This window comes from Oxyura jamaicensis, chromosome 4 (genome assembly GCF_011077185.1).
Source record: "Oxyura jamaicensis isolate SHBP4307 breed ruddy duck chromosome 4, BPBGC_Ojam_1.0, whole genome shotgun sequence".
Classification (NCBI taxonomy): Eukaryota; Metazoa; Chordata; class Aves; order Anseriformes; family Anatidae; genus Oxyura; species Oxyura jamaicensis.
The window spans coordinates 28,775,952-28,799,406 of NC_048896.1; the positions used below are offsets into that span (position 1 = coordinate 28,775,952).

General features: G+C 33.3%; 1 protein-coding gene across 4 annotated transcripts in view; it reads right to left on the reverse strand.

Annotated features, from left to right (window-relative positions):
* Nucleotides 1–23,455, reverse strand: part of FSTL5 (follistatin like 5) — a 348,242-nt gene that overhangs the window by 58,587 nt on the left and 266,200 nt on the right. For all 4 annotated transcript variants that reach the window (XM_035323584.1, XM_035323585.1, XM_035323583.1 and 1 more), the window contains one exon: nucleotides 7,785–7,905. In XM_035323584.1, the coding sequence (XP_035179475.1) occupies nucleotides 7,785–7,905 (121 nt within the window). The remainder of the gene's footprint in view (nucleotides 1–7,784; nucleotides 7,906–23,455) is intronic.

Sequence of the window (23,455 nt, forward strand, 5' to 3'; positions counted from 1 at the left end):
TATCTAATGACAGAGCAATACACAGATGTGGTATTAGTCACATATTCAGTGATACTCAGTGCTGAACTCTGTCACAGTAAATTTTGAAGCAAAAAGAACATTCTGTGAGTAAAGCCTCTTTTCACTGCCTGTGATGTCAAAGAAAAGCCTGAATTCTAATTCAATAGATTTAGAATTGATTATTGATTTTTTTCCTTAAATTACTTAAAAATATATGAATAATGTGCAATCAGCAAATTATGATGTGACATACAGAGATAATTGTCAAATTTCAAAATTTTTTTTAACACTTTCACCTCTACATTTCCCCCCAAAACACCTACCAGTGACCTATTTTACCAGTATAACACATGTAATCACATTTATAATACTTACTACTTTTTGTTTATACTTAATTATAACATTCTGAAGTCATGTACAAATTCAAAGTCATGTATTATAGGTATTAACATGGAAAATTTCTTATGCTTTCTGAGAAACTTCTGTCTCACTTAATAAAATGTATGGCTGCATTAGATAAGTGCTACTGGACTACAGGAACTTCTGTATCTGATTTGGAGCTTTCTATGTTTCTTTTTACTTTAATTAATACAATAGTCCTAGAATTACATATTGCATATTTGAAAGCCAGAAAAATAAAAGCAAGCCAGTTTATTGTGTTATTGTATTATGCAGATTACTTGATATTGCGTTTCTTATCAGGTAGATCAACAGAATAATAATTATTAATCATATAGACAAGTTTATGTAGCCATGTTTAAAAAAAAAAAAAAAAAAAAAAAAAAGATTATACTGCATGTGCTTTATACATGTAACTCGGTAACTGAATTTTACCAGAGTATCTCACACATCTGAATCTGAGGCTAATTTTATTTAAGTCCTGGTACTAAAGCATCTCATTTGAATGGTTTCTTTTTGAAATCTAGTTCATAGCTCAGACTAGTCTTCTGAGTTTGTTAAGAAAATGTAAGAATTGTTAACATCACTTTTACAAGGTTTGCTGCAATGCATGGTTACCAACTAAAAATCTGCTGCATACGACATCAATATTGACATATGACAGAGGTGGACATATTCCTATTGGTAATCAATGATTTAATAATCTCAATGCATAGAATTTTTAAATAAGTAATTGTAGATCATATCTTTAATTACATATAAAGTATTTTGAAGTTGTTTCTAAACAACAACAACAACAACAAAAAAAAAAAAACAGAAAGCAACAACCTGTAATGAAGGTTAAAGAAGTATGTTTCCTATTACCCAAAGTTTGGTTTAATGTAGCTTTAAAAATGTGGAATACTTAGCTGGTGTCACAAAACACAGCTGGATAGAGGATGAATTATCAGTTGATAATGAAAGAAGGTAACAAGATCAAAAATTAACTGTGTCTATTTTGGCAAGAGATTAAATATTTTCAAATGCTATCCAACTGTTTACAAGAAATATCCCAGCATGCTGTCCTATTAGAGCATAGAAATGCCTCAGATTTCTATGCTGCAAGAAATACACAAACGTACTGCATCTCAATTAAGACGCAAAAATCAGTAGGTTGCAGGGATATTTTAAACCCAATTAGAGATGAGGGTCTTTTCAAATAACATATATGGAAAATTACACATAACCCCAATATGCCACCTACAAAAATATATTATAAAGAACGTTGAAGAACACTAAAAATGTGAAAATTATGGCTGCTAATTGCTTAGACTACCAGCTGAGAGCATGGGCATATCAAAAACAAGGATTTAAGGTTGCCATTTCCTTTTTCCAGTTTCTGGAAGGGACTGTGCACGGTATTTTCATCATACAAGCATTTTCATCTCAAGCCTGACACTGTCGTGCCTCTTCTCCGTCCACCTCTTCCCAGTTTTCTTCTCTCTCTGGCAGGATCTGTATGACCCGGATTTCTGGAGTAGGCTCTGTTCCCTTTAGCGGTGTTCTCCCAGACACCTCTTTATTTCATCTCTTGCCATATTCATAACAGAATGGCTTGGTTTGGAAGGGACCTTAATGGAACCATCTGGTTCCAACCCTCTGCCATGGGCAGGGATGTCACCCACCAGACCAGGTTGCCCAGGGCCCTGTCCAACCTGGTCTCAAACACTTACAAGGATGGGGCACCCACAGCTTCTCTGGGCAACCTGTGCCAGTGCCTCACCTGAGCAATGGTTTCCTCCTAACGTCTAATCTAAATCTCCCCTCTTTTAGTTTAAAAACATTCCCCCTCGTACTCTCATTATTTGCCCACATAAAAGGAAACTCTCCATCTGTTTTATAAGCCCCCTTTAAGTATTGAAGGGTCTCCCCGGAGCCTTCTCTTCTCCAGGCTGAACAGCCTCATCTCTCTCAGTCTTTCCTCACAGGAGAGGTACTCCAGCACTTTCATCATCTTCGTGGCCCTCTACGGAGGGATATTTCCCCTCTATTTCCTGCCATTTCCTAGTTTCCCCAGCAATTCTGGGTCTGATAGATTATCTACATGACTATTTTTTTTTTTCAATGTTTGCTTTGCATTTAAATGTTTGCTTTCAAATTACCCTAGAGCCTACCTGTAATATGCTCCTAGGAATTGTGGAACTGAGGCATGCAGGCAATTGAAATATTGGTATAGTGTGGGCTCAGTCTGAAAAATTAATTTGGCATGACAAGCTTGATATAAACTCTTCGGGCTCATTTCAGTCACTTTTTAATGTAACAGCATAAATATTCACATAAAGCAATTTTTAAGTACACAATGTAATCATTACAGCTGACTTTCACAGAGGTATATTGTAATGTCTTAAAAAGAAGCCTACTTTGTAAGGGAGAAGTCATTACACAGGTTAAAAAGGGGTGGGAGGGGGGATGTGGGGAACAGGAGAGGACATGGAATGATTGTCTTTACAAGAATCATACATAATACGTAATTGGATGAATCCTACATTCAGTTCAACAAGCCGCATGAGATTGTTGGCTCCAAATATGATGAATATATAACTACTTGATACTTCTTACAATTGTTACAAAACCCCCTGAAGACTATTTCAGCCAGGTCTAAAAAATTATAAGAGAAAATAGACTATTCAATCTGTCTGGAATCCAGAGAGAATGTATCTGTTTAAGAAAGAAACATAATATGTATAGTGAACTATGTTCTTCTACTGCTCTATTTGTTTTGATTGAACGGAGATATTTTCTTTGGAAAAACAAAGATGGTAAGGAATTCCTCAGCCACTATAAATCACCGATTCATATCTGGTTGAGGGTCTGGACTCCTTAAGGTACTAAAAGTTTTCTTTTTTTTTTCAGTAGGCCTTTTGTTTCTGAAAATTGTTGTCATCTCTCTGCAAAGAAGTTGCCTTGCGTAAAAGCTCAGAGAGTAGGATGCCATCATTAGTACATAAATAGAAAGAAAAGTGACACATTTGTGTTACATATATGTATATTTTTAGAATAGTTTTGAAGGCAGTCTTCCTTTTTGTTTATAATAAGGCTTATGATATTTTGTTTGCTTGTCTAGAAACCTTGTCAAAAGTAAAATTCCTCAAATTATTCATTGAAATACATGCATATAGTTGTAAAATAGAAGAAGTGAGTTACAAAAAAATTACTGAAAATAAGTCTAAAACTGTCATTGCAATCAATAGTAGTACAATCTCTGCATAGAAACAGCATGTATCTGTAACTTGATAAGCATTGAGTTAAAAAGAAAACTCAAACTTTCTGGGTATTTCAGCTTTTTCAATAGCATTTTTCAAGACTTGTATGTCAGATGTAGCTACCACATTCATGTAATCCTCAGAAAAGTAGTAACAAGAAATACTAATAATTTTTAATAATGTTCCTTTAACACTTTTAGAGAGATGACCCAGTACAACAACCCACATTACAAGAATTTCTGAGTTTGTTAAAAATGTTCTGTTCTGGCAACCATTTACTAGTTCGTTTGGAAGAACAATTCTCCTATAAATTTTGAAAGTTTCTGTGGAAAAAAAATGGAGGCTAACAAACAAGCAGGAGGGAAACGATGTAAATGTTTCTGAAGTACAGATGACTCAGCTCTGCATTTATTTTGTCCTATCTGTACCAGATTCTTTTTCAGTAAAGGATTTTAATGAGAAATTATGGACTTGATATTTCACATATTTTACAAGAGACAGTATTAGATGGCTTCTTTTTAGCTTCTAGGATATTAAGACTAATGGATACTGCTATCATTACCTGAAAAGAGATGTACTAATTCATAAGTTTTTGAATATGTGATGTCAACAGCACAAAGGCAAAAATACCTGATGGCATAAATATTAGTATCACAGATATACAGAGGGAAAAATAAATAATCAAACTGACAGGCTCAGACTGTCATTATTGTGACCATTTGATTACAAAAATATTGTGAGAAAATCTGGCTTTTGGTGGAGCTGAAGACTCAGCAGTTTCATGAATTAATGAGACCAAACATTTTAGTTTTCAGAAAGGGCATCCTGAAGACCTTCTATGTTGAATGACTTTTCCAGTATTCAATCAAGAAACACTTGGCTGCTTCTCTTAAATATATCAGCAGTATCAATCACTTAGATGATATCTTATAAATGAATACGGTAGTGATACACCTTACGGAACTTTTATTCTGCATATAGAATTATAAAGTGTATCATGAGTTTAAAGCAGGGTCTTCAATACTACGTACATGTTTTGGACATAAGAATGTCCGTTATGAGTTGGCCTCAGTATTTAGTCCTCAACATATAATAGTAAAAATTAGTTTCTCTAGATAGAAAATATAATTCAGGTTAATCTTATTAGAGCTTGCCCCAGATAAAGTTTTAATAAAATAGATCAAAATTATAGTCACAAAAAGTCACATTTAAAACTTTGAAAATTTTAAGTATTATGTAAATATTAATAATTAGCATTATTTAATGAAACAATTACTCTCTGGACTCTCTATTTTTTTATGTTTACAGGAAAAATGCCCAAAAAATACAGGAAAAATGCTAACTTATAATATTGCTTACTACATTTACTTACCATATTACTTAAATAAGATTGATTTTTTTTCACCACAAAACATGTCTTTTACAGGGCTGATTATCTATATTGTTTAAAGGCTACAAAGGAAGTTCATTATTCCTTAGGGATGTATAAGGTAATTCAAAACTTGTAGATTAAACAAAAAAAAATCTTAATAAGTTTAATTTTAAAGAAAAATAAATATAAATTATATATATAAAAATATTTGCAAACTATTCAGTGCAAATAATATAAATATTATATCTTTAAAAATACACATTTATACAAATAAGACTAAAGAACTTCGAAACTAATTATATTGTTTTCTTTGAACCCTCACATTAGATCTTTGAGATCAGAGCCTCATTATCCCATTAACCTTTGTCTGACTCTCCTGTTAATACAAGTATCATTATATTAATTAGTCATTATCACAGCTACAAGTACTGACCATCATGCCTGTGCTTAGGAAGATTACTACTCAGAAGTACAGATCTAAAGTATAAAAGATCTGTTCATTTCACCAGAGCTTTAAATCTCAGTGTTTTTTTAATTCCATTTATCCACGTTATTAACAGCAAACAATACACTTGATCTAAGGGATTCCTTCCTCCCTTTCTGTGCTCCCCCAGAAATCTGCATCCAAAACGGTATGGAAAAGTACCACTCCAGCAGCTATCTGAGCAGAGCAAATATGGATGACATGCTTAGACAATTTAATTTTTTGATGAATGATGTAGGGGATCAACAACAGTGATTGCATTTAGAACATAAAGGTTTGCAGTGGTCTCCAAATGAAAAATACAATCTTCTGACAGATGCTTAGGCACCAGAAAAGCATAATTGTCCTCCTTTACCTCTCCCAGATTATGTTCCGTAACATTGTACTTTTACAGAAAAAAATTAACTTGAGTTATGCCTCTATGAGGCATACAGCACTCTACTGAACTGAGCCAAAATGTGAACTGAGCTAAATGTGAAGAACACTAATATTTTAACTGTTGCAAATCACCTCTTCAGGACTACACATTGAGACAGGTACAGAAGATACTGACAAAAATATAATTTTATAAATAAATTAGGATATAGCATGACACATTAAATAGAAGGGGAGAAAATTGGTCAAGGTCCTTTTGTGATGCCAAGTTCATTAATAATTCTGCTATGGCTGTAGGGATTAAAACACAATTAAACTGCACAGTGAAATTAGTCTTCCCAGGTCTAGTCAAGCCAGCATTTGCTACCTTTCTTTTTAGGTTACAGAAAACAATTCCTGCAGGTTAATTTAAAGGAGGAAAACATGATGATGTCATGTATTAGCTCAGGGAGGAGAGTCCATTTACAAAATGTTGAAAGAAATATACTGAAAAAAAAATAAACAAGATGAATAAACAGATATTCTAAGCTGGTTTCCTTGAGAAACACAATGGCAGAGATGACATTAAGAAAAGAGCAAACAAGCACTAAACATCAAAGTCATTTAAAGTGTGAAGGATATTAACAAGCAGAAAGTGTGGGGAAAAAGAACTGTTAAGGGTGAACCATATAAAAAGCAAGTAAAATCTAAACAACTGCATTTGGTGTGATTATCAATGAAAGATGTCAATACGAGGTAAAAATCCAGCATGTTTTGAAAATAGATGTCAGGAGAAGTAAGATAAGGGTTAATGCAACTGTCTAACAAATACCAAAACAAAGAATGATAACAACAGCAGTGCATAATGTCTAGCTTCAATAGAGAGTAAAAGGGTCTGTTAATGCAAACTAAACGTGCAGGAGAAGAGTGAATTCAGACATGAATTCAGACAGGACTGAGTATCAACATGAGATGACATACAGGTATTTTGGTGTGTAAAGGTGGATTTAAGAGTCAAAGATAAATACGAAGGCTGAAACAACAGAAAAACACAAGGTCACTCAAAGAAAAAAAAAAGACATCAAACCTCACTGAGGATAAAGTATAGTGGGACCCTTGGTGAGTGGCTTGTCAATGGAGGTTAAAAGTATTAGGGAAAAAAAAAAAAAAAAAAAAAAAAAAATGATATAGGAAAGAGCCAGATGACGATGCTGCTGTCTTTAGGGCACCAGAAACAACAGCAGTTGAGTTTTGTCTAAGACTGAGCATTGGCACAGGTTTCCCAGAGAGGCTGTAGAGTCTCTCTCCTCAAAGATCATCAAAATACATGCAGACATCATCCTGGGCAACCTACTTAGGGGTGGCTATTTAGGCAGCAGGGCACCAGATAACCTCTGTAGGTCACTCAACCATTGTGTGATTTTGTGATACATAGGTCAGGAAAGCGCTCCATAGAACTTGAACAGATCAAGATAAATTTAGATGTCCATATTTCAAATTCACACTTAGATATCAAAAGAATAAATGTCAATTTAGAACCCTACAATCAATTTTAGGGTAGTGCATTTTAAAAATTATTTTACTAAATGCAACATTCATAACATTCTTATTTTTTCCTACTTTATACATATAAATATAAAATACATCTTTCTGCAGGCAACACGCTCACAGGTGAACAGTGCATTGTGCAGAGGAAGTTGTCTGCACTATCTTACTCTTTTTAATTAATATTACTCATATAAAAGTATTAAAAGAAAATGATTATATTTTATTATTATTTTGCATAGGAGAACAATAAAGAAATATAATTGTATCTCCTTTTCTGTCAAACTGTAATACTTTATTAAAAAGATAAAACAGCAACAACAGATCTGCTAAACAAAATCCGAATCCTAATCTCTTATGACTTCGTAACTGCGACATTTTTCCTTACCATTCACTTGAAGAATATGAGTTTGAAAGAGCTTATCATAGCCATCGGCATAGCAGGTGTAATTTCCCATATGAGTTGTGGTCACTTTAGTAATATACAAGGAGCCATCATCTCCAAAATCCTACCAGGAAAGATCAAAAACAAGGTTATCATGATTACATCTGTATCTATATAATAATTATGCTCTCCATCTTGGCAACAAAGCTGTGATGCAAACATCACAAATTTTCAATCAAAACAGCTGACAGTAATCTGAAATGCAGGCTATTTTTTTTGTGAATGGCAGAGGTGCTTGATCTTGCTATATGTATTGGGTCTGTAAAAGAAAATACAACTTCTATTTTGACAGTTAGCTAAACTCTGAAGTCCTAAGAATGTTTATTTAGCTATGATAGCTATTTGAAGAAAAAAAAGCTATTTTGGACTGGGTCAGATCAGACAGAAAACCTAAACAACTGCCCAATTTAACAAGGTAAATTATATCCTGTAAAAGCGTCGTCATTTTTTGACACTAGCAGATACATAGAAAATACAATTAAAAAAAAAAAAAAACTTTCTTCATGTTTGAGTCAACATTTTTAACTTCATCCTCTTAAATATCTTTAAATGGCATATAGTTTCCACAAGATTATAATGCAAAATTTAACTCTCATTTCAATTCCCAGTTCAATGCTCAGTACAAGATCAGTTAAAAAAGATTGTTGTCTTCTTTATTACTGTTCAAGATTACCCTAAAATAAGAATCTAGTACAATCTAGCTTCTGTAGTGTTGATATTAAGTAGTAATTACTTGTTATATACAAATTTCCATGTCAATAATAATAATAATAATAATAAAGCATGGAATAATTAATAGTGTTTATTTATAATAAGGCTATTGACAATTGGTCTAGAAACACTTTTCCAAAACTGAAACTCCTCTCAGTATTCTTTGAAAATTTAGGCCATGACTTGTATACACTTGTAAAACAGAAGTGAGCTGTTAAAAATATTTAAACTTATCTAGATTTCTGAAGTCCAGTCTCACTAGTAAAGAGATAACTACCATAGCTCTTTTGTAAGTAAATGGATATCTGTGCTATGATTTCTCTCTTCTTTCTTGTAGAAAAAAATTGATAATAATAGAACATCTCTGTGGCTATTTTACTCAGAGACATCAGTTTTCAACAGGATTTCCCCTATGATATTGTCATTTCATTACTCAAAACATTTGGATTTTATGGATGAGTTTTCTTTTTCAATTACAAAACAATGTCCCTGGCTTATTATTAGACTGAGTTCAATATTTGTTTTGTTAATTAAATCAAACAACTCATACAATGGAAATATAAAACTGTAAGTAGTGTTTGGAAAGGGAAAAAGAACTATAGACAGAGCTCTTTGAGACAGAATGGTGATATATAATTAGTGTTTTATAGAGTAACTCACAAGCTAGAGTCACTGAAAAAAACTTGTATCCATACAAACATCACTGAACCTAAGTACAAACATCAATGAACCTAAGTCTTCAAATATTAACAGCAATAAATATAGAGAAGAAAAGGTTATTTTAACTTTGGAAAAAATGTTTGATGACACTAAAAACATTGCTACAAGTCCTGGTGTTCTGTTTGTTTTGTTTGTATAGACAGACTAATGTTCAAGTGAAAATGGCATGGTTCTTCTAAAATAAAATTGAGAAACTCTAATTATTTATGTCCAAAAAAAAAAAAAAGAATTGAGCAATTACTTTAACAATTATTCCACTGCAGCTCTGTTCTGTTGAGAACTTGACATTTAAGAATCATGATGCGTGTCATGAATAACAAGTAAAGGAATACAGAAAGAAAACACTCATTTGACAGTGAATCTTTGCTTAGTCATCTTAGTGTTAATAAGAACAGAAATCCAATGGTGATTTTTCTTCATAAAATAATAATTATTTTCTTTGGGTTTATAAAATGCTTTGATAAACTAATTCTTGTACACTAGCATCTGTGATCATTTACCTGCTGTTCTTCATTAACAGCTCTAGAAAGACTATTGTCAGCTTTCTCCCTGCAGAAGAACGTATAGCAGGAGACTGCTTGAACTTGAGTAACATCATAGAAACTAGAGGCTTGTTTGCCCTTTTTTTTAAAAAAAAAAAAAAAAAAAATTACCAACATATTTTTCCCTTAAAAAACTTTTTTGCTTTGTTTAAATCATTACCTGTATTCCAAAACCTGATTTTCCTCTCATCTATAGATCACAACGTCCCCCAAACAAGCCCTCTGTCCCTAAATGAAAAATAGCATTTTTATTTTCTTTTTCACTCAGCGCATGCAAAGAGTTCCCTGCTCAAATCTCACTTGTGTAATATAACTGAAAATTCAGTTCAGAGATTAAGAAGTTCAGCAAACTGAATTGGAAAAGCAGTCTGGAATTGGGTAGTCTGAAGCCATCGTATATGGAGTTGACAAGATTTCTTGTTTTTAAATCAGAAAATGTGATTATTCTATAAAAGAAGGCATAACTCCCTTGCAAAATAACAATTGCTTAGTAGTCTCAACTTAAGTCAGGTTCTCGTGAACCAAAAATAGGAAATATTATATGGTTTTGTGTTTCTTTTAATGTGTTGTTTTGTTGTTCGTTTGGTTAGTTTTGATGTTTTGTTTGTTTTTAACCCTTGTAAATTTTCAGGCCTAGATGATAACTTTCTCACCAGTATATCAGCCTCAGCTTTTTACACACATGTGTAAACATATAAAACTGAACAGACTGTATTTAAGAGATCTATGAAGTGGTTAAGAACCTTGTTTGGAAATTTCACCTTTGTAAGCTCAGTTTCTGGCAGCTGATGAATTCTATATATGGTTCCTGGAATACCAGCATGCACATCAACACTGGCACATAGGAAAAAGCTCATTTTCAGGCACCAAAGTTTAGATGTACTTACATACTTTCACAGTATTTATTTTGTGGCCCATCGGTCAGAAATAATAATACAGTCTTAAGATCATATTAAGATGAGAATAATATGATCTTAAGACCTCTAATGGCATTAAAATCTTCAGCTTCTAAAGAACTTCCTAATATTAACCTGAATTCCAAAACTCCACACTTTGGAAGGAGAAAAAAAAAAAAAAGTAAAAAAGGATAACATGAATAATAAAGAAAAAAGAAACACATGAATGAGGACATGAGACATGGAGATGTGCATTCTCAGTTATAATATCCTCAGAAAATGTGAGTTTATTGGGTCTTTAATAAATGTAATTAGCAAGCACCAAAAAAAATGAATTAATATCCCTTTTGATCACATTGTAACTTTTTTTTTCCGTCTTTGACAAACCTACAACAAAGAAATAAGTTATGTTGGTTATCTTTGTATTGATTGTTAATAATATAGTCACTACAACACTGCTACACTATGACTATAATGACAAGATAATTTGGATGGGAATTTTCCCCTTTTTCTAAAGAAAAATCTTGATTTTCTCATATGAAAAGAAAGATTTCTACCTCTGAGCTGATCAGGGAAAGAATTTCATCCTAGGAATAAAAATTTTGCTTTGGTCTACTATGGAAAAGATATGCCAACAGTGGCAGCCATATAGGTATTTTCTCAAAAACAGTTTTTGGCTTGTAAAAACAACTAGTACATATTATTACACAGTTTACTCATGGAAGCCCAATAATAAAAAATCACTTGTTTGCTTATTACCTATTTGTTTTCCAGTAGTTATCTTCAACTTATTCTGTATGTTCTTGTGAAAAAGTAAGCAGAAACATCTTGTAAAATAATTATCGATGTATTAGCTTGCAGATAAATTCCATTCACACTTTTCCTGTTGATGTCAATTTTACAACTTCTACTTTCCAAGTAATCAATTTCTTTGTTCATGTTGGCAGAGCAATGCGAATCTGTGGTCGGCTATCACATGCCAGAAAAAAAACTTAAATTCTGTACAGAAATCTCAGAATAATTGCATATGGCACCAATACAATATTTTTTAAGCTTTTCCTTCTCCCTTTAGAGGGAAGCAAAACCTGAGATTTCTAAGAAGAAATTTTACATACCTTCACCCGGTCTCATATTTTACAGATGCAATAAGGACAAATAATAAATCTAACAAAAATCAACTTATTGGAGAACCAGCTCAACAGAAAATGGCCTATCCAGTCAAATTTTCAAGAAAGATCACAGTATTTATTATATAGTATATAGTTGTAATATACAGTAGAAAGCTTCAGATATATAGTATATAGTTGTAATATACAGTAGAAAGCTTCAGATATCCTCACTAGTATCATTCTACTGTCAATACAGAAAAAGGGGATCATCCAGTGAGCAGTTCAAAATGTCTAACTAAATCTCTCATTCAGATTTTGAGAAAATTTTTGTGCATATCCTAAGTCTGTCTTACAAATGCTCAGAGATAACCTTTCATTGTCTCTTCCTAAAATAAGACTTCATGATACATGGGAAGTGGCCACTAGTTAAATTCAACAGGATTTGTTCGTATTCAGCAAACCTGAGAAAAGATGCACATTTCTCTTACTCTAAATGAAGAGTACACTGTACCTATTTACATAAATAGAGACATGTGATTTTTTGTTATTCTTTTGGATGCAGTAGAGGCTGAAGTTTCAGTTCATGATGAGATAGTAACAGCTAATAGATAGTAGCATACATTATTCTGTGGAAAATCTGCAGCAGCTTTGTGCTACGTTGATTGATTAAAAAAAAGTTTTTGCTATCTTGAAAGCTAATAAGGTTAAAAGTTCACTTAGAATCTGAAGACAAACCACACTGAAAAGTGCCATAAACCCCATGCTCTTGGGTCACTGGTGAGAACCACAGCTTCTTTTATACATCGTTACATAAAGAGAATTTGGATATTCTACACAGGAGGTATGCATTAGACATAAGCACAGCTTTGCCGACATACAGGAGCACTAGCAGCTAACTAAAAAACTTCACTGATCTTTTACTTCCTGAAAAATTCTGTAACTTACATTATCTCACTGTGAAGGTGACTGCTAATTTATTTAGACATTCAAAATCTCCAACTGATTATATAAAGTTTACTCCAAATGGAAATTTCAGCATGCTCAGTCATTTTTTCTTTGGGTTCATGTTACACATGGACATCTTCAGAATGACTCATGTACCATTTAACCTTTACTCCTTTTTAAACATAATCAGATTTAAACATTTCTCACATATTTCTCAATTTAACTTCATAACCAGTGACATTAATTTGTAATTACCCAATTATCACAGCTTATTATAATTTCCGAAAACCATTCTATTTTTTTAAATCAGCTTTAACTGTAGTTGTATTTATTAAACTTAAGCTAGACCTGCAAAAAGAAACTAACTTTGCACTATGCAGTATAATTTTATCAAATCACATTCCAAAGCTATATGTAATTGCTAGGAGGTCCTAATTCAGCAGAAGTACTGACACAATTTGCACTGTAAGATGACTCAATTTAGGGTCAGATTTGTGGAACAAGCTTGGCAAGGGTATCTCATTTGTACACCATCTTTCTAAACACTATTGCAGAAAAATAAGAGTATAAATAAAACACTGAACACTTCCTAAATTTTCTTGATTCTGAAAATATCAGCTCTTCATAATTACACTGTTCAACTACATTTTATTTTAATTACTTAGTTTATAAGCCTCAGTAATGGAGCTCACATTTGATTCCACAGAAGTAAATTCCTCAGGATTTATTTATTTATTTATTTATTTTTTACAACCTCAAGAGAATCTACAAACAATACAAAAATAATCTAATAAGATTTCACAATACCAAAATTTTCATACAGTTTTGATGCAGTCCTTCCCATGCACTAACTATCCAGGAGCAAGTGAGAGAGACGGTCACAGATTTTTTTTTAAGCTTTATGCAGTCTGCAAAAGCTCTGTGGTATACATTTCCTTTTATTACAAACTACCCTCTGTACATGTGATTAACCAACCAGCAGCTAAAAAACCACCTTATCAAACACACAAAACTTTCAAATATCTTGCAGAGAAAACTACTTTAAAAAGGATAGCAGGAGATTCTCTATTGTCTCTATGTGTTACTTGAAGAAGAGATACAGAGGGTAGGAAAAAAAAAGAAAAAAATACACATAGTACCTTCTAATCCGATTTTCAAAATCTGAATTGCTTACTTTAGATTATTTTTAGCATACAAAGGAAAAAACACATTCTGTAACTTGAACAGTTTAAGTTGAACTCTCATTTTTTTATTCAGCAGTAATGCATGATCTCCAGACAACAGTAGAGAGAAAATAAGACCAGTCACACACATTCCTTGGATTATTAATAAAAGGCTATTTGTGTCAGTTCATTATCAAGTATGCTATATAAGAAACTAGTACACAGAAGCTTTGAAAGATTTTGAATGGACTTCCCATACAAAAGATTTTTATAAGTACATACCTAAATACACACAACGAAGGGAATGACATCTGTCCACTGGAGTTCTTTGCTCAAGTACAAAATCAAAATAATGAAAGCTTACATGTTAGCAGAGCAGCTTCATTTAAAAAGATTCTAGCCCAGCGTGACAGACACTAAACTCACCAAAAAAAAAAATAAAAAATTCTTGCATAGAGCCTTTAACCAAACAGCAAATTCCAATCAATCTGAACTAAGCACTTAGTATGAGCTAGAGTATGTGCAAAGGTTGAATTACACTATTAAAACACTGAAACCTGCAACAATTTTAATACCTATATTAGTTATCTACAAGCAACATCACAGACTTTCTATCGACAAGCAACATCACAGACAGCAACATCATAGCATTTGCTCAAACCACTAATATCATGCTCTATATTCATCAGTCTCATCTTTTATCACAAGAAAACTTTACTAGGCACAATGAATTTATTTATGTCTGGAAGAAAAGACTGTTCAGTATAATTGGTAACAACCTCAAGACTTTCACAGTAACCACCAAAACTGTACATATAGATGTGAACTAGAAATTGAAATGTAAAAGTAAGCCAAACTATAGGTTCCTCTAAAACTACCAACAGATAGACACTGTCAGAATTCAGAGTAAATTTAGTAAAACTTCTAGTTTATTTTACCTGTCCTCCAACAGAATAATGAAAACAGTTTAGTCATGTACACAAAGGTTACTTATATCCAATTAGAAAAAACTTCTGAATGCAAGCTTTTGAAAAAGGAGCTCTAGATTATTAAGATAGCTATATAAATATGGCATAAAAATGACAAGGAAAGGAAGACGACACAAGAATATGATAACATTTACATATGGTACAGAACTTTGGGTGATGAAAGAGAAATTGGTCTATGCTAGAGTAAACCATCAATAAAATTTAGAAATTAATGGATATATGGTACTAGGATTATGGGTGTATAGATCACTGAGCAGTTTAATTCATAGAAATGTTAAATGCTATCACTTGAAAAGTGAGGCAGACATACCATCTTCTGTTGCAATCCTGTAAGAGCTCACAGATTAAGCAGGCTTGATCTGGATAAGTAATTTGCTTCACGTCACAGCTGCAAGTAGCAGTACTGGTGATTTTATAGGTGGGAGGCAATTTTATTTCTAATTCAGTACTGAATCAATGACTTGGTATGGTGATCAAACACTTCCAGATGATTTTTTTATTGTTTTTTTGTAATAAATATTGCAGGTGCCAGTTGAGCCGAATTCCCAATAGGTAATTACATCCTGCCCGTCCTCCTTTCTCCTTTCTGGAATGCTTGGGAGGGACAGGCAACGATGTTTCTTTTTTTGGTGTTTAAGCGTTCATACCTCTCTCTTCAGTTAAACAGACTCTTAGATATCAAAGCACTTTTGTTGATGATGTGGCCCTAATATTTAATGTACTATAGCAATGATTTGAAAGTCAGGGCCGTGAACCACAGGAGGCCATTATTAACAAAGCATCTTTCTTACGCTTTTAAGAAAGACTGACCTTACCTGCTAGCTGTAGCCTAGTCCAGGTTTCTGTCTAGCTTTCAAGATTTTTTTTTTTTTTTCTAAAATAATAACCTGAAAAGCTTGATATCCTTTTTATATCCTTTATGGCTCTTTCACACAACTCTTATCAAATCTGTCAAAAGCATCAAGTCTAGTATAATAGCAAAAGTACTGCAAAATGAGATGGACAAGGTAGAAACATAAATATATAGCTAGCAAAAAATAACAGAAAATATATGCCTCAGAAACAAATGAGCATGCTTATAACTGTACCTAAATAGCAAACTGCAATTTTTCATGTGCTTACCAGAAATTTATAGCACAAGGTGAATTTGCCAGTTTTAGCAACATGAAGTGTAGACATAGCCTACATATATATAGACATACACACATACATGAACGGAGGAAAGAGGCCAATTTAAACTAAAGGGAAAGGGTTGAGGGAGAAAAATGCTATGGTTGTGAAAAAGGTAAGATACAAAACTTCTCAAGTGAGCTGATAACAATAGATAAATAGCTTTCTGATAATTTTAAAATACAGGGAAGATGGGCAAGAGTGAAAAGAAAGGTGGTTGTGATAGAAGTTCTGGTGTCTCTGAAAAAAGAAGTAATAGGAGAATAATAAAGAATATTCAAATTAATAATATGGTATAAAATCAAGATGCATTCAAAAGATTGTTACCTTGAAGGAAAACATTATCAATATAAATGAAATCTTGAACTCTTTCCTTAAAATATTTCCATGTTTCTACATTATCTTCTAATTTCTATTGACAATGGAAAATTTAAAAACAGAACAGGTTGGGCAGGCATAACTCTACTGTAAAATACCAAAAATAATGATGCAAATTAAGAAAATTGTTATTTGTTTTCATTATATAACTTTTAGAAATTTCTAGGGGGATATTTTTTTCTTTTAACTTTATTTTTATTTTGACCAGAAAGTGAGATTAATGGGGGAACAGTGACTTCAAAAACATTTATGAAACATCACTGCATGCTTAGACTTTGGTACAAATTAAGGCAAAGATAGGGCTAGTCTTTCCAAAATCTTCCTGCTGCTTCCATAATACTTGTACAATGTTCATTATTTTTGCGTGATTAAAAATCGTACAATAAAGTTCTGTACTGTAATAACAAAATTAGCAAGCATGGACAAACAAGACATTCAGAAATGACTATTCGGCTATTTTGCTTGCTAAGTGCACAAGCTGAAAAATTGAAATGGGTTTCTCAGGTGTGTTGCAAACTCACTGAGTTGGCTTATTAGGTGAAGTGTGAATGCTGGGGAAGATTTCTCCCACGGTAAACAGAGGAATACAAGGTCTGTAGCCTTCAGTGGCTGCCAAAGCTTTAGCACACACTGCACTATGGGTCACTGGAGAAGCACAGAATCACTGGGAGTTCAGCCTTCTCAGTCATATGTTATCAACTCTCTGGCACTGTAATTCATCTCTTTTTTACCACATTTTAGGAATAGCGTAGCTGACATCACAAAATTACCTTTTGGAGAATCAACTGATTTTGAACCTTCATTTCTACAATGCTTAGAGCTAATTATAATGCATGTATCTGCATTTGATTTTTTGTGTTTATTGGAGTTTTATCTTCAATGACATAGTAGGCAGAAGATTAACACAGAAAATATTGTGGCAATGAGTTCAGTATGCATCAGAATAAGCTAAGCATACAATAATAATTCAATCAATCTTAAAAATGCACAATATTCCTTTTGTTTTGTTAACAGCTTCTGTCTGTAGCTGTCAGAAATGTGTAGTGATGCCTCCCACCTGCCTGGGGTTATTTTCAAGGTTTCCTTCAGGGCAAAGGGGAATGGACATACATGTTATGTTAACACCTTTCAGTATCACAAGACCTTTCATTTTTGACTTCTGAGCAACAAACAGGAAAACACTAACAGACTCATCTATTTTGGTTACAAATAGTCTAAACAGCTCTAGAATGTAGAATTACAACTACCAGAAGACAATACTGGGGATCAGATCTGCAAGATGGAATGACTCTGCCCCACTCTCTAATGGGAAAAGGACTAGATCATGATCTCAGTTACACTGCTGACAGAACAAGGAATGATTATGGTCCACAGATCCTGATTCTGTTCATCTTGGAAATCAACACTTTCATTTCTAATGAAGACAAAATGAAGCAGTCTGATCTAACAGAAGAGAAGAGAAAGCCCATGAGAAATCTTAATGCTTCTTCATAAAGAGAATCATCATCTGTCTCAAAATAGCTCCCGCCATAAAAAGATGTATATGGAAAACCTTATCATAAAATTCTGCAGTATTATAACTTTAATGAAGCTAGAGCTACAGAACTTGCTTGTCCAGATTATTTTAACAGCAATCAATACCTGTGAATGAAACCTCACTGTAATCTTTCACCTTACTTCATTAACCTAGAAGATTATAGATCAATACAGGTACCTGGTTTAAATATATCTTTACGGTGTTACGAAAACATGATGCACATTATAAAGCGGCATTCAGCATGCCAATAATGAAATAAAATAAACATTTAAATAGCTTCAATATTCAAAGAAAAAACATCAAATGTTACACACAACCCATGTTTCCTTTTGGGGTGATTTATCCCACTACTAAAGAGTTAATTGTGACTCAAAATCAGATTCCAAAACAGAGAACAGAAAAAAAGAGAACCAGAAAAATTAAGGATAGAAGGGAACTGAATGAAACAATTAGACTGGTGGTCAAAGCTACATATTTTTGGCATATTTATAAATAAATAATAATAAAAAAAAACATTAGAGATTTCATAAATCTGATCAGCATCTTTGACAATATTTTCACTTAACTTTTAAAATCAGGTAAAGCAAACAAAATTGGTATTTGACATTAAATGAAAGAGAGAAGGTAATAATACATCTTATTTCAGATGAAGAAAGTCTGCATAAGAAAAAGGACAATTCAATACTGACAAAAATAGAAATGTGCTGAATTTGATGAGTCACTGTTAATCAAATCCAACCACTTCATTAAAAAATCGGTAAAAAAGGTATGAGAGGGATATAATAGATGGGTTGGACTGGTGTCGTGAAAATAATGTACAAGAGAAACCTGTAGCTAGGTTGTTTAATTGAATTTTATACATCTTAGTGGTAACACAGAATACTGCTGCACCACATAGAATATAAGATGCTGTAATTTCTGTACAGTAATTTGACTACTATTATTCACTAAGCAAATTAGAAAAAGTTAATGTATTGTAAAACGCTGGTAGCTTTTAAACTACTGTACTATGACTAATGGCACCTGTTTAATTTGTTCATTGTTGGACTGTGCTACCTTTTCCAAAAATGAAGATATTAGGAGAATCATCTCTGAAGGAAAGGCTAACAGGAAGGAGGCTCTGACATTCCTCTCAGTTCACAGGATCTCTGTACTCTCTCTTAGGCAGGGGTGAAGGAGTCACAGAGAAGACTGTAAAATCAGAGGAGCAATGACAAAGATTCTGGGCTACGAAAACCTCTTAAGGAATGAACCATACCATGCAGGGCTTGCTGCAGCAAGAGGAAAGAGCACATACCAGGAGTCCTTTTCCTTTCCAGGAACTATGTTTAACATTTTTGACAGTCTGAAAATATTTTTGTCATCACTTGCTGAGCAGACCTCTCTAGAATGGAAGGGAATGTGCTATTTCAGAGGACATCAGGTTTTACTGGCATTTACATTATGTTTTGGTTAAAAAAAATCAAGAAGAGGATGCAGATGAATATGATACCAAAAAAGCTGAAGTTGTAATTTGTAGATTAGTTTTAATGAGATGAACAAATGAGAGAAAGACAATCCATATGTAGCTTCAAAACCCCCAAATTTATGTATCAAATAGAAATATTGCAGGTTGTCAATGAAGGTAGCCTAAAGAAAGAGATCATTATTTTTCATCAAAAAGCAGAAGACAACCTACAGTCCTTTAAAAAGTTACTAATTTAACTAGGTTAGTAGATGTTAAACTTTCCATATGGGCAAGTCATCTAAGTTGTTCTTGTATACACATAAGAACAAAGGGCAGGCATAAGTGCTATTCCTGACAGGTATAGGGAAGCAGCTGAAAGCATATCTAAAGGAAAAGGTCAAAAGAGAACAAAGTAAAAATGAGATATAAGAAGTGTTTTAAAAGTAAGTCAACTTCCATGAGAAAAATGTAATACGCATTGTATTTAGGAAAGATTCTGCTATTTTTTATATTTTCTCTAAGTGAGAACCTTTTTCTATAATGGATAACAGGCTAGCTAGAATATACTCAAAGAGGTAAGTGAAAAGACTTCAGACATTTAAGATTCAGGATCACAGCAGGAAAGAAGCCCTTCTGGATGCATACTAAAATATCAGCAAAATGCCCTGCTATATAATTTCTGTACTGAGTCATAGCACAAATAAATTACAATTTAAATTAAGTAAAATTTGCAGAGGCGCTTAATTTTTCATGGCTTCATTCAGATGGATGCTGATTATCCCTGACTCTTATCAGTTTAAATATGAAAGATCAGTAGCAAAACACATTACAACCACAAATAGTAACCATATGTTATAGGAGTATATAATAGGAGTTGAGGAGCACTGAGGACTCCTAAAATTACCTACTGGATATTATCAGTAGCATCATTAAAATCTAACCACACACTTGTGGTCACATAGAACTCTCTAAGTTACTGCATTGTTGTTAAAAGTAGTGATTTAATACAATTTTCATTATCAACCCTCGAAAGTCAAATAGTATTTCTTATTTATTTATTTATTTGTCTCAGAGTATGTAATACAGCTCAGATAATTAAGGCTTGCTTGTGGTCACTTTCCTAGTTGACAGGCTTAGACATGGATCCTGTATTCTTTCAGTAGGGAAGTAGATTATCTTTCAACAAAATAGAAATTCAATAGTCACAATTTGAGTTTTGACTTAGACTCTCTTGCTTATTGCTGCATTTCCCCATTTGACAAAACACGACTTTATATTGTTCTGAGTATATCACTCCCCAAAGCCGATAGTTTAAGCCATATTCAGAACTGCACAGTGCAAAAACTTAATTCTTGCACCTTAAGTATTATCATTTGCTATGATTTACAAAATCACATTGTCACTACTGCTTATTCTGATGGTTCCATATGTGCTTACTTCCAGTTACAATGATCTACGACAAATTTTGTTGTACAAGAAGTATTTACCTGTCTTCCCAGGTCAATGCTTGTTACTGTTTTTCAGAAACTATACCAATATTCACATAAGATTATTGATGTTGAGATGCACATATGCCGTTCTTGTATAACCAAGTAAATTAAGAATTCTCAGAGTTAGATGAACATTTTAGCATATAATAGAGTCACAGTAAAGCATAGAATGCTTTACCTCTGGGGACATCCAAATTATACAAGGGCTTAGGGCTTTTGAATGTTTAAAATTGCCTGAATAAGTACAACACATTCTTTAGTGGTTAAAATGCAACATAAACAGGAACACACTATGTTCTCTCTACATTTATGCCTTCAAACTTAGTATTTAGGTAATAAATTCATTTTCCATAGTGAAATATAAAAGACAACTCTTTTCTGTGCAATTATTTCTTTTTTCTCCTGAAGGTATTATTTTTATTACATTGCTTGAGTAGATACTAAATGATGACTACATAACAACCTTGAAGCAAATGTGGAATTGTTAAGAATTAAACAGACAATATCTGACCAAGTTCACAAAGGAATGACCAAATAAATATGAAAAACAAAACAAAAACTAACTAAATAAATAAACCCACAAAGAAACGAGAGAAGATCTAGAAATAAATATGAGAGGATAGAATCAGTGCAAACAGTGGAACACAAAAGAAAATTTAAAGTAGACTCTAGGAAGCAGTTAAACTCAAAACCATTGGGCTTTTATGCCCAATGGTGCTTTTGTTTTGTTGTTTTGTTTCATTTCCAGGCTCCATTAACTCTTTCTCCCACTGTTTGTTGCTTTATCTACACATTAGATGAGTATCACCTTATATAACTAGAACCTTTGAGTGCTACGTATTTTTAGTGCTTCACCCCATGGATATGTACAAGGGATCTGTCATTCCCTTTGAATTGTAACTAAACTGTTAATACTAAGAACTAAGCTATAATATATTTTTGCTTAAAAGCATTCCCCTGTATTCCAATTTCTCTATGATTTCATTAAGCTAAAAAATAAATGATGAATACATTCACCTTTAGAATTATTCTCCTGTTGCTGGAAGCATTTACTCTCTGTACCATTCTTACTATACCCATACACAAAATGCAAACACAGAGATCATCCCAACACAGAGAGAGCGCTTAAATAATTCCACTCTGTACAGGTATGAATATGTAGTTTCTTTCCAGAGGTGAGTAATACCTCAACTGTTTTTGCTTCCACATCATTTTCTACCCTGCAAATTCTCTCAGGAGACACTCTGTAGACCTTTTTTGAATTATCTCTTTGCTTAGCCTGTTTGTTTGCTTTTTATGTTTATAGACTCTTAATCCAGTATACTGTCACATGGTCTGCCTATTAAAAGTACATAAATCCAGTCAATTCTAGTAATTTTAATTTTCTCCCTTAGCTTTGGATTTCTGATCACCATGGCAAACTGACTTCAAACTAGGCACGCTGTGAGTCTTCAAAAACTCCATACTGGAGTGTGTTCCAGCTGTTAAAAACGCTGAAGAAACACAATGGGCAGGCCCTAACAGCCAAGCTCCCACCTGACTGCTCACTCACTCCCCCTCTCAGCAGGGTGGGGTGGTGAAAATAGGAGGAATGAAAGAGCATGTGGATTAAGACTGTTTATGGTATTACCATTGTGGGCTAAAACAGACTAAACCTGGGAAAATTTAGCTTAACTTATTGGTAGTTAAAATAATAATAATAAAATATTAATTTGGGCGGTGGGAAACACAAAGATGAATGTTATTAGAACAACAGCTTTCCTCTCCCCTTTTCCAACTTTATTCCTAAACCCTTTACCCATTCCAAGTAGCACAGGAGGTTGGGGGTGTTACGGTTACAAAGACACAGCATTTTGCCTTTGCCACTGATGCACCCACTGCGGAAAGCTTCTGGTTTTTGAATTTTCATACTGAAAATGTTTGTATCAAGCTTGGAAAACCACTCGCTCTTTTTGTTTAGCAAATACTGTCAAGTGAACCTTTCAGTTTGAATATGAGTTGTTAGCTTCATTATCGCCATTCATCATTTTCCTTTTTTTTTTTCTACATGTCCAGATGTGTGCTCCTCTTTCTATCTCTACAGCTCATGCCATATATTATACTTAGATGTGATTAGTAAGAACTGCAAGTCATTACTTATGACCATCATGAATATTCACAGAAAGCTAACAAATAGCAAAGAAAGGAGCTTGTGAGCATGCCTAGGACACTTTTGAATGCCAATCATTTTATTAATACCTAATTAACAAAAGCAACAAGAATATAAACTGAGAAATTTTCACAGCATGCTGTTTTTATCCTAAGTCTCTCAAAAGACTTAAAGCTCCCATTCAAGCAAGGTGACCTTTGAAACCATTGTTAGGAAGTTCAATTTACGAACAAATCTGATTGCTTGTAAACAGCAAGAAAAACAAAAGAAAGGTGATGTGCAAGTACAAATGCCACTTCAGGAACAAATAAAAACATTCATAAATAAATAAAACAAGTATTCAATTGTGGTGTTACTCCACACATGTA